Source organism: Dermacentor variabilis, chromosome 1, assembly GCF_050947875.1.
Source record: "Dermacentor variabilis isolate Ectoservices chromosome 1, ASM5094787v1, whole genome shotgun sequence".
NCBI lineage: Eukaryota > Metazoa > Arthropoda > Arachnida > Ixodida > Ixodidae > Dermacentor > Dermacentor variabilis.
In genome coordinates, this window is record NC_134568.1 from 279,050,668 (window position 1) to 279,063,291 (window position 12,624).

Genomic DNA, 12,624 nt, shown 5'->3' on the forward strand with positions numbered 1-12,624 from the left:
ACGCTCTTGCGTCACATAGCTATAGCCACCTGCTCACATTAAGCGCGTGATGGTAATGACTTACCGTAGGGATTTAGGCGTGCTCAGAATGTCAGCTTGCACAAGTAGTGAACTCTGTGTCTGTATCAATTACTCGCACGTACACACTCTTCTTTCTTGGGAAAAAGTGTCGGGTTCACTCCTTTTTTAAGCTTGGTTTTGTTTGAGCTTTGGCCGGCTGGCATGATTTATACTGTCCAGCCTTTGCCTTCCATGTCATTCTGCACGACCCAACAGGGAAGCTGAAATTTCTCGAGCACCTCGTATACACATCGCACCTGCATGCTTGACGCGGTGGTCGTGAGAACCGAACGCAAAAGAAAAGCAAGGTACTCAACGACAGCGAAAGAAGCGACTCGACTCACAGAGAATTACCGTGCATGTTTAATTACACGAAACATAAAGAAAAGAGACTGTCAAAGTCGCGTTTCTATTCCACGTCACCTTCGTTATGGGTGTAGTAGAGAAAATGGCAGTGACAATAACAACAAAATATAGATGGTAGAAGGTTACGGTACAAACCGCGCAAGACCTTAGCCACGGTTCATGGAATGCATTAAACTGCGCTGCAATGTTCCGACTTACGTGTGCTAAACAACCGTTACCCATGCATGTCTATGCGCACCTTTACAAAAGTGTGTACAATGGTCAGTGGAGTTCTTTAATGAAAGCTCAGCTCAATAAGTTAACACCCTTACGCCAGAATATGATAAAAAAAAAAGTTTAGCCCATGTTTGACCGCGCCATACCCAACATAAAGATGTGAGAGACAACGTAAACAAAATAAAGTTAGCACCTTTTTGGAAATACCGTAGTGAATAGGTATCTGTCTTAGCGTGAACATAGGCTCTTTTCATTTGCGTGTCCGCGCAGTGGTTTCAGTATGTGTATTTTTTTTCTCGCCCAGACTGCATGCATTTATTACTCTAGCGTTCGCAGTCAAGGAAATTTAGTTGAACCACGGCACCTAATCGAGCTTAACAAGTGTGGCTTGGCATGAAATGAGTCGATTTTATAAAAAGAGCAGTGCAACGTGATCAGATAGAAAAAAGAAAAATCTGAACGAAGACCGTAAGCGGGTGACCCACGAAACAGCCGCAGAGCGCAGTTTAAAGGAAAGAATTGACTGGCGGGAATTTCCTCCAGCCTGCGCTCTACTGCCGCACATTGAGTGGGATGGGGACACCGACGAGGTCATTCACCGACGTCGTATTAATTCATGTTCTTGGCGCTCTTGTGCCTTCTTCAACACGTTGCTCGGCTCCTTTCGCAGAACAAACACGTTAACCGGTCTTTATGTACAGTCTCTGAACGATCTGTCGCGACCCTGTGTGAAGGCATGCGCAATGAGGTGCTTCCGCGTAGCAGCTAAAGAAATACTGGCCGTATGTTCGAGCTCCTCTTAGAACAGACGCCCAAGGGCACTGAGCGTGCCTCCGTCGTTTGAGCAATGCCAGTGCTATGGGCACGTGAGCTGGTCACCGCGGGCGTCTCTATGGGCTCGCCCCGAACAGAGCTCAGCTACTGACAGGTGAGAACATGGACGCGCGCCGGACGCAACCCACGCGCCCTCGAGATTCGCCGCCTGGGCAGCGCCTCCGAAACACCGTTGGACCCGGGACAGAGTGGTGTTGGACGGGCGCCGTGTCAGATGTGTGACGATGGCAGTAATGTACAGGTGATGGTCGTCTCCCAGCTTCCAGAAGCTGCGCAGAGAAAAGAGCGAAAGCTTTGTGACCGATTGCGCACGTCACCTTCTGTTGTCCAGCGCACATGCGCTAAGGACGAAGAGAGAACTTGCAACAATGCTTGAGTACAACGAGACGCACACTTCATGCAAATCGGCGCACACTGAGCACGCGCAGTGTTATATATGACTGCACTTATGTGGCGCCGAAGTGTAATAAAGCCTCGTCGGAAGTTCAGCGCCTCGTTCGTGATCGCATCATCGCCTGTCTTTGTTCTTTTAGAATGTGCGCTGCTCGACTGAAAGCATGGATTAATCAATACGCCAAACTGTTACACTTATTCAGCACACAAATCAGGGAGAAGGTTCAGTTGACGACCGAAATGAGGGGGGCATTAAGCTATGTCTATTTTCTTAGTCTAGTTCATTTTTTCCTTCAAACTTTCAGTTGTGTGTTTTTTGTTTTCCCAGAGAAAATGCGAAGATGGGGAGCAGTTCGCACAGATTCACCGACGGGTGCTCGGACTTTATTTTTCCACGTTTCCCCCTTTGTTTTGGATGACACGGAACAACTGGTTGTTTGAGGCAGAGTATTGTTCCATCAAAAGTAAAGCACATATCGAGGGTTTGTAACAAGCTATCGTCCCGAATTCAACAGCATGGTATCACTGTGCGCCGCCTTTTTCCCAAACTCCATTTGTTTACATTTACGAAGGGCAAGTATAACAAGGACGATTTCGGAAATAATGACACAATCAAGCCTTCTGATCCAGTTTTGCGTCTTGGTAAGATTGTGAAATGCTATGCTTGGAAAGCAATAGTACCGCAACACTAAAAGCGTCACTGCTCTAGCTTCATCGTGTGTAAGGTCACTTTGCTGTCAAAGTTTGATCACTCAACTGAGCTTCTTTATCCTCTTTTGCGTCAAACGCCATTGCTACCACTCTGGAAAAAAAAAAAAGATTGTGTGAACCGTTTCTATTTCGGTGAAATTCGCACATTTCAAGGACTTCAACTATAGTAACGTAAAAATGAAGTGCCTCTTTCGTTCTTTTTCCTTATTTAACGCAACGTTTGTGAGCATCAGTGTTGAGCACAGAAGACTTACTTTAGATTGACTCATTTACTGCTTAATTCATTACGCCTAGAATTATCACTGCAGACGCATATGCGAAGGCTGTGGAGGTTGCCCAGCCATGCCTTCACTGCAGCAAAGTAGTTGCGGAGTTATGAAGAACGTTATCGCTATGGGGGCATTTTCCGTAATTGATATCGTCACATTGGCCTGCATGCCTGTAGCGGCGAAACGCCGTACAAGCTTACAGATTCAATGATAAATGAAGAGCGCCAAAAGTAATTTTCCGTGTAATAGCAAAAAAAAATCAACAAAAAAAAAACCTTGTAAACATGAAAACAACTCGCTCCTCGTCACCGTGTGGACACATCTGAGTGCGTGCTAGCAGACACAAAGAGACAAAGAGTGCTAGAGAGCTCCTACAGCCACATAGTGTGCATTTTCTTTGTGATATGAACAATTGAACGATGTTATGCTAAGCTTTCCTGCGGTCATCTCGGGCCTATCGATGTTCACGCAGTGGACCATCCGGTAATGAATGCTTATGCAAGGGTGCTTCCTCGCATTCTAATCATCGACTGATGTCTGAAACAAAAGCGAGTCGGAATGTGAGTGTAAGCGTGTTACTGGATTCGCGGACTAGATTCAGAACGCTTTTCCTTTGTAATCATAGTTGATCATTATGCGGCCGGATTCGCCTTTTCTTGCGAATCTCTATGACGTACGAAGTGCCTTGTGAATTCAGGCAGTTGTATTTTTTCTCTCACTTTCATAAGCGTTTTCTCAGCCAATCACAGACAGTTCAGCCTACCATATATGCGTTGCTGCTGGCAATCGCTTTGCGGCATCACTGCGTGTTGGCTGCTTTCGCGCGGTCACGCCGCAGTGTCCTTGCACGGTTTGACTTAGCAGGCAGAACACAAAAGCTAAACGAGGAGACAGGAACCACGTAAAATGCAACAAACTCACACAGTCTTGCATCACAGAGCCGATGCCTTTCATTACCGTCTGCTATATAGCTTCCGTTTCAGTGCACCAAGACAAAAAAAAATACTTAAGAAATAACGAGCCCAAATTCAACGCTGACGCGAAGGCTAATTATGCACGAGTGCCAACCTCTCCAACTCAGTTTCAGGCACAAGTAGTGGCTTACCGGGAACGCAGATGATTCGATGAAAGTGGTTTGTGCTTCTACCACCAGCCGTGCCCGTATCCTCCTCCGTAACCGCCATAGCCGCCACCGTAGCCCCCGCCGTGGCCACCGCCGTGGCCGAAGTTTATGCCGTGGCCAAGGAGGCCGATGGTAATGCCATGACCACCGCCATGACCACCGCCATGACCACCACCATGACCACCACCGTAGCCGCCGCCGTATCCGCCGCCACCGTAGCCGCCGCCACCGCCCACGCGGTGCAGGAGACCCAGGCCGATGCCGCCGCCGCCGCCCCCGAAGCCCACGCCGACCTTGAGGCCTCCGTGCGCGATCTTCAAACCATGATCATGACCGAAGCCGATGGTGAAGGATGCCGGCGGGAATTTCTTGTAGATGCCGTGGCCATCGTCGCACAGGACGACGCAGATGCACACAGTAGCGGTAACAAGGCTTAGCTGCGCAGAAGAAGGCATACATTTGTTGGCTGACGTCGTCAAAGTAAGGCGCGCATGAGGCTAATTACGCACACACATCCCATTTCGTGCGTACCGCTCCTGTCAGGAATACTACTCGACAGGGCCGGTCAGTGCGATCTTTAGCTCGTATATTGCGAAGGCTGGGGAAGCCGAGCCTAAGGAAATATTCTCTCGTTCGCTTTCGGACTGCTCGGTCTCGATAAGGCATCTCAAGCACGAATTCGCGCAACTGTTTCGCACATGGTATGGGCACTCACTTAGTTTAGAGCAAAGCTTGTCCCAGGCTGTTCTGGGGAAGTTTGATCACGTCGTGACTGAACTGAGCTATATATGACGGCTGTGATCACACGCCGACCAAAGTGACAAATGATCCCTTATACAACACTGCTGCTATTCCGAATCTGTGAGCTGACAAATCATTCACTGAAGCAGGCTTACTGAAGAGGAGCATACATTGATTTTCTTCGCAGAAGCGGCGTTTCAGTACAGTTTATCGCCGTAAAGCTTACAGGTGTGATAACCTTTGGACGCACCGGACCTTCCGAAATTAAAATTTAATTCGGCACTACGATTTGGCAACCTTCCGTTCAGCGGACACTAAATGATCATTTAATTAAACCTCGCCAATAAAGAAAAAAATACGTTCTTCGAGGACGCGCAAGGCAGCCGTTATTTTTCTAATATCGTTGTCGTTCTTTTGTGCCACGTCCTTTTTCTTGAGCTGCGTTTCAATATGCAATGACACCAAGTCGCCCAAGTCTCGGCCCTGTTAAGATCAACGCGACTCCCGACATCGGTACCTGTCTTTAGACACCTGTCGCTGTCAACCGCAATAGCGCTATATTCGGACGCGGATATGTTAATACACGCACGGGCGCGGCACCGAGGAAAAGCCGTCCACAAGCGCTCGCCGGCACACAAGCTACTGACCTACAGCCGCGATGCATAGGAGGCGAAACATTACTGGCCCGGGTGCAGGGCTATTTTTCGACCAGCGGACTTCGGGAGCCGGGCGCTCGGGAGCGGCGCAAGCGTCAGGAGCGCGCCGAGCGACGGGCAGCCGAGGTCAACGCTTCGAGTCCCGTGACGGCGGCGCGACAAGTTGACCGGCGCATCGAAAGCGACCCGTCGAGGTCGCGGCAGCTGTCGAGAGCGCGCACACGGCCACCGATCCCTCGGCGCAGTCGTCGTCCCCCTCCGCCGCCCGCGCGGAAAGCAGAGCGCCGCTGGGTCCCGGCGCCGAGCGCCGCGGAGCCCTGCTTTCCCTGCGGGCCGGGCGCACACATCCGAGCACGTGGGCCACTCACCGCGGACACCATGGCTGCAGCGGCCGACAACTCCTCAGACGGACTCCCCCAGCGATAACGCGAGCGACTGAAGGGGCTCCGGTGACCGGTTCTCCTTTATACGCGCAACGCGTGGCTAAATTTGTATCAAGACAGGCGGCAATCGAGCGGCGTACGAGAATTGGGGCATGCTCTTCGCAAGTGGCCAGCCAGGGCGGCGGCGGCGGCGCGCTTTTTTCCTCTTTGCGCCCTTGTAGTCTTCATGACAATCGTTTTCGCGTGCGCGGCTATTCCCCCGTGCTATATTTAAAGGTGCTCCTCGTGTCCCACAGCCGCAGGTGTTGGTGAAATGGAGTGGCGGCCCTCGCCCGCGGGCGAGGGGGGGACGGGCCGAGTCGGCTTTCCCCCCCCCCCAGACTGCGGTTCAAGGCCAGCGGCGAGGGACGCGCGCCGCCCACGAGATTCACTAGCAGCCCGGAAGGGGGCTCCGGAAGTGGGGGCTTAATCGCCCATCTCTGATCCCTTTCTGCTCCCGCCCACTTGTTTTCCTCGCGTCTTCTGCGCCGTGGCTGGGAGGAGTGAAAGCATGCGTGTCTTTCGTGGTGTTTGCGCTGGACGACGATGTATGCTCGTCGCTTCTGTGTATCTTCTTTCTTCATTTCTTTTTTTTTTTCGACTTTACTTTATCGCATTTATTTCGCTCGTATTTTATCCCCGAAGCAAAGCACTAACGCATATCGCCGAACCCTCGTACATGCAAATAGAAAAGAGTACATAAAACAGCTATATTCGATACAATCTAACAGGAATTTTGTTCGTAAGAAGCTAGCGAGAGCCTGTTTTTGACGGATCTTCCTGTGACTCAGCTCTTTTATGGCGTCTCCGTATGGCTGTTCGCCTAAGAAGAAAGAGTGCTCAGCGCTGGTCCATCTTAACAAAAAATGCAGCACTACTTAATGCATAAGCCTGTCACCAACATCTGGGAATCAATAAGATTGAAATAAATTAAACACCTACAAAAGGCTGTTTCTCAGCTGCGAACAATTTTCTATGCCATCATCGCGGTGTCGTAAAGGAAGATTTTGTCAACCACTCGGCCTTAGCATAGCTTTATTGGAATCAATCAATTTTTGTATCGTCTATTTCACAAACAGACAGAGCAGCGGCGAATAATATTTGTACTATCTAATGATAATAATAATAATAATAATAATAATAATAATAATAATAATAATAATAATAATAATAATAATAATTGTACTCTCTTCCCCATTTTTTTATATTGCAAAAGCATTTTACGGCTATGTCACCCAGCGATGTCCCCGCAATTCATAAAACCTGTCACCCAACCATATGCGCTCAAATTACACAAATGTGTCCTGAGAATGCTTATTGCAGCTTCTGCGTTCACTGGCTTGTGAGCTCGTTAAGCTAATTCGAAGCATGACCACTTGCCTATTTTTTTGTTTATAGGAACCTCTCTACCCAGACACTAAAAAAAATGCGTTACCTAGATCGAAAAATACAAAACGTTAATCAACGTACATTCGACAATTTTCGAGCTAAACCGATAAATAATGTCTGAGAAGTCGTCTATGACTCGGAAACCTGCGACGAAGCTTATGACACATTTTTGAGCCTGCTTAAGGGGACCCTCACCAAGTCTGGCCATAATGAGCTGGCAAGTGCAGTGTATACATTGCGGGCTAATGATCGTGTCTGCTAAGAATTACATCGCGCCTACGTACATGTATATGCTGCGACATGTATGTATGTATGTATGTATGTATGTATGTATGTATGTATGTATGTATTTATGTATGTATGTATGTATGTATGTATGTATGTATGTATGTATGTATGTATGTATGTATGTATGTATGTATGTATGTATGTATGTATGTATGTATGTATGTATGTATGTATGTATGTGTGTGTGTGTGTGTGTGTGTGTGTGTGTGTGTGTGTGTGTGTGTGTGTGTGTGTGTGTGTGTGTGTGTGCGCACGTGCACGTTTGCCTAATCACCCAGTACCTGGAGTAGCATGTCAAGCGAAAAGCCAGGCTAACATCTCCCTCATATCATTAAAGCTTGTTTCTCTCTCTCTCTCCATAAAAGTAATTGAGCAATTACTAAAATGTAATCGATAACCTTTACGTTGCTTTCCTCCCAACCTTTGTAGACAATGCACAAATACTGTACATAGATCAAGGTGGGTTAGCTCTTTCAGTGTGTCCTTTGGAGCCATTCACACGTTGTAAGTCTTCACTAACAATTGCTTTTCTAAATTTGCGTCGGTAATCTTCTCTCGTCTTCTTGTGAACACACAAGGCAGCGAGACTGAAAAACTTGCTTGCTGTACACGATGGAGGAAAGAGAGGTGTTGTATACTGCGTTCTACTGTATTTTTTTTCTTCGAATTCAAGTTCTCAAAGCTGCGTTGTCTGTCTGTTACAGCTTGGCTCGAAAATAAATTAACTCGTTACGTGTGATTGGTTGCTGAACAATGTAATTGAATTACAACGAGCATTACAGAGTATAAATGTAATCGAAAAATTACAACACCATCAACAGCTGATTACAATTAATTATATCTTATTCGTTACGTACAAGTCTGCCATTGCCCAGTGCAGGTAACCAACCAGATGTCTGTCGGCCTGCATTCTCTCTCTCCCTCTCTCTCTCTTTATGCCTCAATTTCGAAATAAAAAAATACCTACCCCCCCCCCCTTTTTTTTAGACTACGGGCCGTATACCACATCCTTTCAGAAATACGACAGTGTGGCCGGCAGAAAATAAATAAATAAATGCACAGCGCAGTTATGTGCAGTGTCGTGGCATTCCTTATTTGGTATATTTTATTTTATTTCTTCGTTCTTTTGTTACTCGTCTGTTGCCCTTCTCCGTTCGTAAGCCAATCGATTGCAGTATACCTGCCTTCCCGTTACATCTACATACTTAATTAATTATGGGGTTTTACGTGCCAAAACCACTTTCTGATTATGAGGCGCGCCGTAGTGGAGGACTCCGGAAATTTCGACCTCCTGGGGTTTTTTAACGTGCACCTAAATCTAAGTACACGAGCGTTTTCGCATTTCGCCCCCATCGAAATGCGGCCGCCGTGGCCGGGATTCGATCCCACGACCTCGTGCTCAGCAGCCTAACGCCATAGCCACTGAGCAACCACGGCGGGTTCATCTACATACCATGTGAGAGACGGTAGGTGGGCATGTGTGAAATGAATTTCTGGAAATAACATTCAACCCGGTGCACTGTCTTAACTTAGTTGTCACACCTGACGGGCCACAGTAGGTCGGCGCCAAGAGTTTCAGGTTGGAGTTCCTGCACGCGCTCTCTGTAGTTTAGTCTGAAGCAGCACGAAAAAAAATCACCACCCCTTCCAGTCGGTGAAGATGGTCAAACAGCGAAGCTGTGTTTGTTACACCGAGTACGTGTTACGCCACGCAAATCAAACTTCGCAGTCTGTATTGTAAATATTTTGTTTGACAATTCTTCGACCTCATTTTCGCTTCAGCGTGCTTCGAGTGGTGAGCGTGCTTGAGGAGTCTCTCTCTTTTTTTTTTTTTTTTTTTGCGGTTCTTCGACATTTGTATCGCCAAGGACGTGTGGACAGTCCGCCGTGTACGTCCTGTGGTTCCTGTGAGACACTTGAACACCTTATATTGGAGTGTGCCGCATCCGTCATACAACGTACACTGCTAATTAAGGAATATGGACTGATTGGACTCAAGTGTACGACCTTTGACGATTGCCTGTTTCCGAGAGGGAGCGCTGCTGAGAGCCTTGCTAACTTTCATGCAGAAAACTGATTTGACCTCCCGTTTATAGACATTTTTTTTTACGTGTTCCTACTTTCTTTTGTCTGTGTCTCTGTCATTTGTTTATTTCCCATTTTCTTTCCTACTTCTTTGTTTCTTCTCCTCTTTTCATTCCCTTCTCCCGAAAGAGTAGGCAGGCGTTGTGCCCCTCTCGGTGGCAGTTGTCAGCTTGCTCCCTCCCTGTTTCTTTTGTGTGCTTGTATGTTTCTATAATAATAATAATAATAATAATAATAATAATAATAATAATAATAATAATAATAATAATAATAATAATAATAATAATAATAATAATAATAGGGTTTGTTTGTCTTGCACGTGATGTTTCTGTTTGTGTTTGCCGTGTTTCTCTTTTTTTTTTCGCGTGCAAGTTGCTCCACACCTTTTTTGCGCGCCAGTGATGAGAGCAAGGTTTGGCGTGAGCCAACTCTCGCTGACGCTCGCGGTATAAGCAGCATCTTCCTCAGGAGTACGGACTACTCGTGGTCTTCCCATAGTTGTAGTAGGGATGGAATGTGCAGAACCACTAATCCAATGCTCCGTATATTGGGCGCAAGGCCCACCACTGGAGATGCGGGCGATGCAATCGTTTTGACGATTGGTTGGATTGGTTTGACGATTGACGTGGCTGCCGGCACTTCCTGCGCCAGCAAGAAATGCCGGAAGCCACGTGCTCTCGTAGTACCGCGTTTCAATCGCTGGGCACTGTTCGTTGGCCGCAAACCGACAGCATAACATTTGTTTCTTTCGTGGCAGCGTGGAATGAATCGTCGATAAATTCGATGCCGATCTGGCTCGATGGCCGAAAATGCACCGTGTGAATAAGACAGCATTCTCACAGGGGAAAGGGGTCCCCCAACCCCTTTCCCTCTGCTGAGCTCTTCTTTTGCTCTGCCGCCATGTCACGTGGCCTCTTTTTAGCGAAGTGCGACAACGACGCCGCAGGGCCCGCAAAACAGCTTCGCTGTAAAACAGACACGAAGGCTTCAAGTGCCCAAATATACTGCAGCAAGCATGCGTAGCACCGCCATTCGTTATGCTTCAGACAAATGTTCAAAGCTATTGGCAAGCTCTGCACAGGGCTACGCGTGTATGGATGTATCGTGCAACGTGATTTTAATCCATGCAGACGCGGTCGTGAAGACCTCAGTGTTCAAAAGGACATTGGTCCTGCTGCGAATAAAGTGTAGCGGCACAAATTCAGGCAAGACACAGAGGAGGAAAAAAACAAGAGAGAGAGAGAGAGAGAGAGAGAGAGAGAGAGAGAGAGAGAGAGAGAGAGGCTATAAATTATAGTTTACTTGTTGCCCGGAACGCAGGAGGAGGAGGAGGCGGAGGAGGTGGGGTGTTGCTTGCTGTAAGCGCACCTATCCTTGCGAAAGTTGCCGGCAATTTCTCCGCATGGAGCACACACGTGCCCACATTCGCGTGAAACTCTGCGGTCTCTCGGCGCACAGGTGCTCCGGCCTACTTGCAAGCATGGAATACACATTGGCCAGGTGAACGAGGCTTGAGCAGAGCTCTTCCCGGCGTTTCCCATCCATCTCGCAACAGTCTTGCCGCGGCTCGCCAGCAACGCTTCACTGCTGACATTATTGCTGCCACGTAGGGCAGAGTACCTGCATTAGCGTTTGCATTGCCGTTCATTAATTCCCGAGAGACAAACAGATTTTCGGATAGATTAAGTGCATCGTTATCTTGATTTTTCTCTTCCTAATTGAGAAAACAATTCATCTGTTGTTTGGAATAACTTGGAAGCAATTTTCTATTTCCCACGCTCGGAGCTTTCTTTGTGAATTTAGCCAATTCACTTTCTTTTTCTACAACCTTCTTGGCCTGTCTTCCGTGGTGGGAAAATTCCATTGTTGCAGAAAAATAACCAAAGAAAGCGATGACGGGGGTTTACACGCTTACGTTGATGATGCAAAAAGAAACAGTTCCTGCTTACATCTAATTATAGATATGAGATAGGCGTTATATATATACATATCCACGAAGTTCTCTCCCTCAGTCGTTGTTTCGAAAGCGCAGAAAGCCAGCGCAACAACATGGTCCGGAACACCGTTGCACATGCGAGCGGGGACTCAGGAACGTAACTTTCTTCGTCGTCTACTCCGCAGAAGACAATCACCTCTGTCGGCATGCTCGCTCCCACGGGAAAGTTGTATTCCTCCGTGGCGTTGGAGGTGATCGCTGGGCATTTCTCCTTCCTTCTTCCTACAAGTGCACGTGCAAGCGCCTGCGCTCCATGCGTCCGTTCATATACGATGACAGAATCGAGATGAAAACACAAAGAGCCGCTTTCGTGCACATAACATGTTTGGTTTCAGTGAACAACTTCCATTCATGCTTGGAAGTTTCAACGTTATATGTCCTAGAGGGAACGTGTGCATGATTTTAATCGAAAAAAATTGGTTGCAGCCCTTTTTCCGTGCCCCTAAAACATGCGCTGTAGTATACATACCCACTAAATTATTCGGAAGGCAGAAATTCTCAATAGAAAAAAAAAAATAGAAATACAACTAGAATATTTCATGGGCGAGGGGTTGACGAAGCTTGTGTTTCCCTGTCCAAACTCCCCCACAGTTTGGCCAAACGTTCAGAAAAGGACCAAGTACACCACGTACGTTTTCTTCCGTTACAAATTTCGGGGTGCATTCGACGCCTGCATTCAGATTGGCACTTCAGTGTGCACCTGTACATAGTTTGCGAAGTGTTTGTGCTTCTCCGTAGTTTCAGCGTTCTGAAAACTATTGTGGGCGGTTGTACGAACTGCATGACGTTATAGCCATTCTCGAAGTAGCCCAGTCGCCATACGGGCGCGCGCGACGTAGCACGCGTGCGTTGACTTGGCGCAACGTTCACAAAATACATCCTCGTTGCAGCTCGTTACGGTGAAGCGTTCGCAGGGCCGCCGCATTCGCGGGCTCAACCCGAAACGATTTGTGAGTGAATGGAAGTTTGCGCGCGGATTGCGGACCTTTCGAGAGATAATTTATTCGTAGCGCAGTGCGAAGTTAGGACGTATACGTACGAACGAATGACTGAACTTGTTGCATGCTCTGACATG

At 47.6% G+C, this 12,624-nt stretch overlaps 1 protein-coding gene across 1 annotated transcript; it reads right to left on the bottom strand.

Annotated features, from left to right (window-relative positions):
* Positions 1-468: 468 nt before the first annotated feature.
* Positions 469-5,883, bottom strand: LOC142573788 (uncharacterized). The gene is made up of 3 exons (XM_075683047.1): positions 5,738-5,883; positions 3,955-4,409; positions 469-1,745 (listed from the first exon to the last, which is right to left on the bottom strand). The coding sequence occupies exons 1-2, from the start codon at positions 5,747-5,749 to the stop codon at positions 3,993-3,995; spliced, it is 429 nt and encodes a 142-aa protein (XP_075539162.1). The 5' UTR covers positions 5,750-5,883; the 3' UTR covers positions 469-1,745; positions 3,955-3,992.
* Between the last annotated feature and the right edge of the window lie 6,741 nt (positions 5,884-12,624).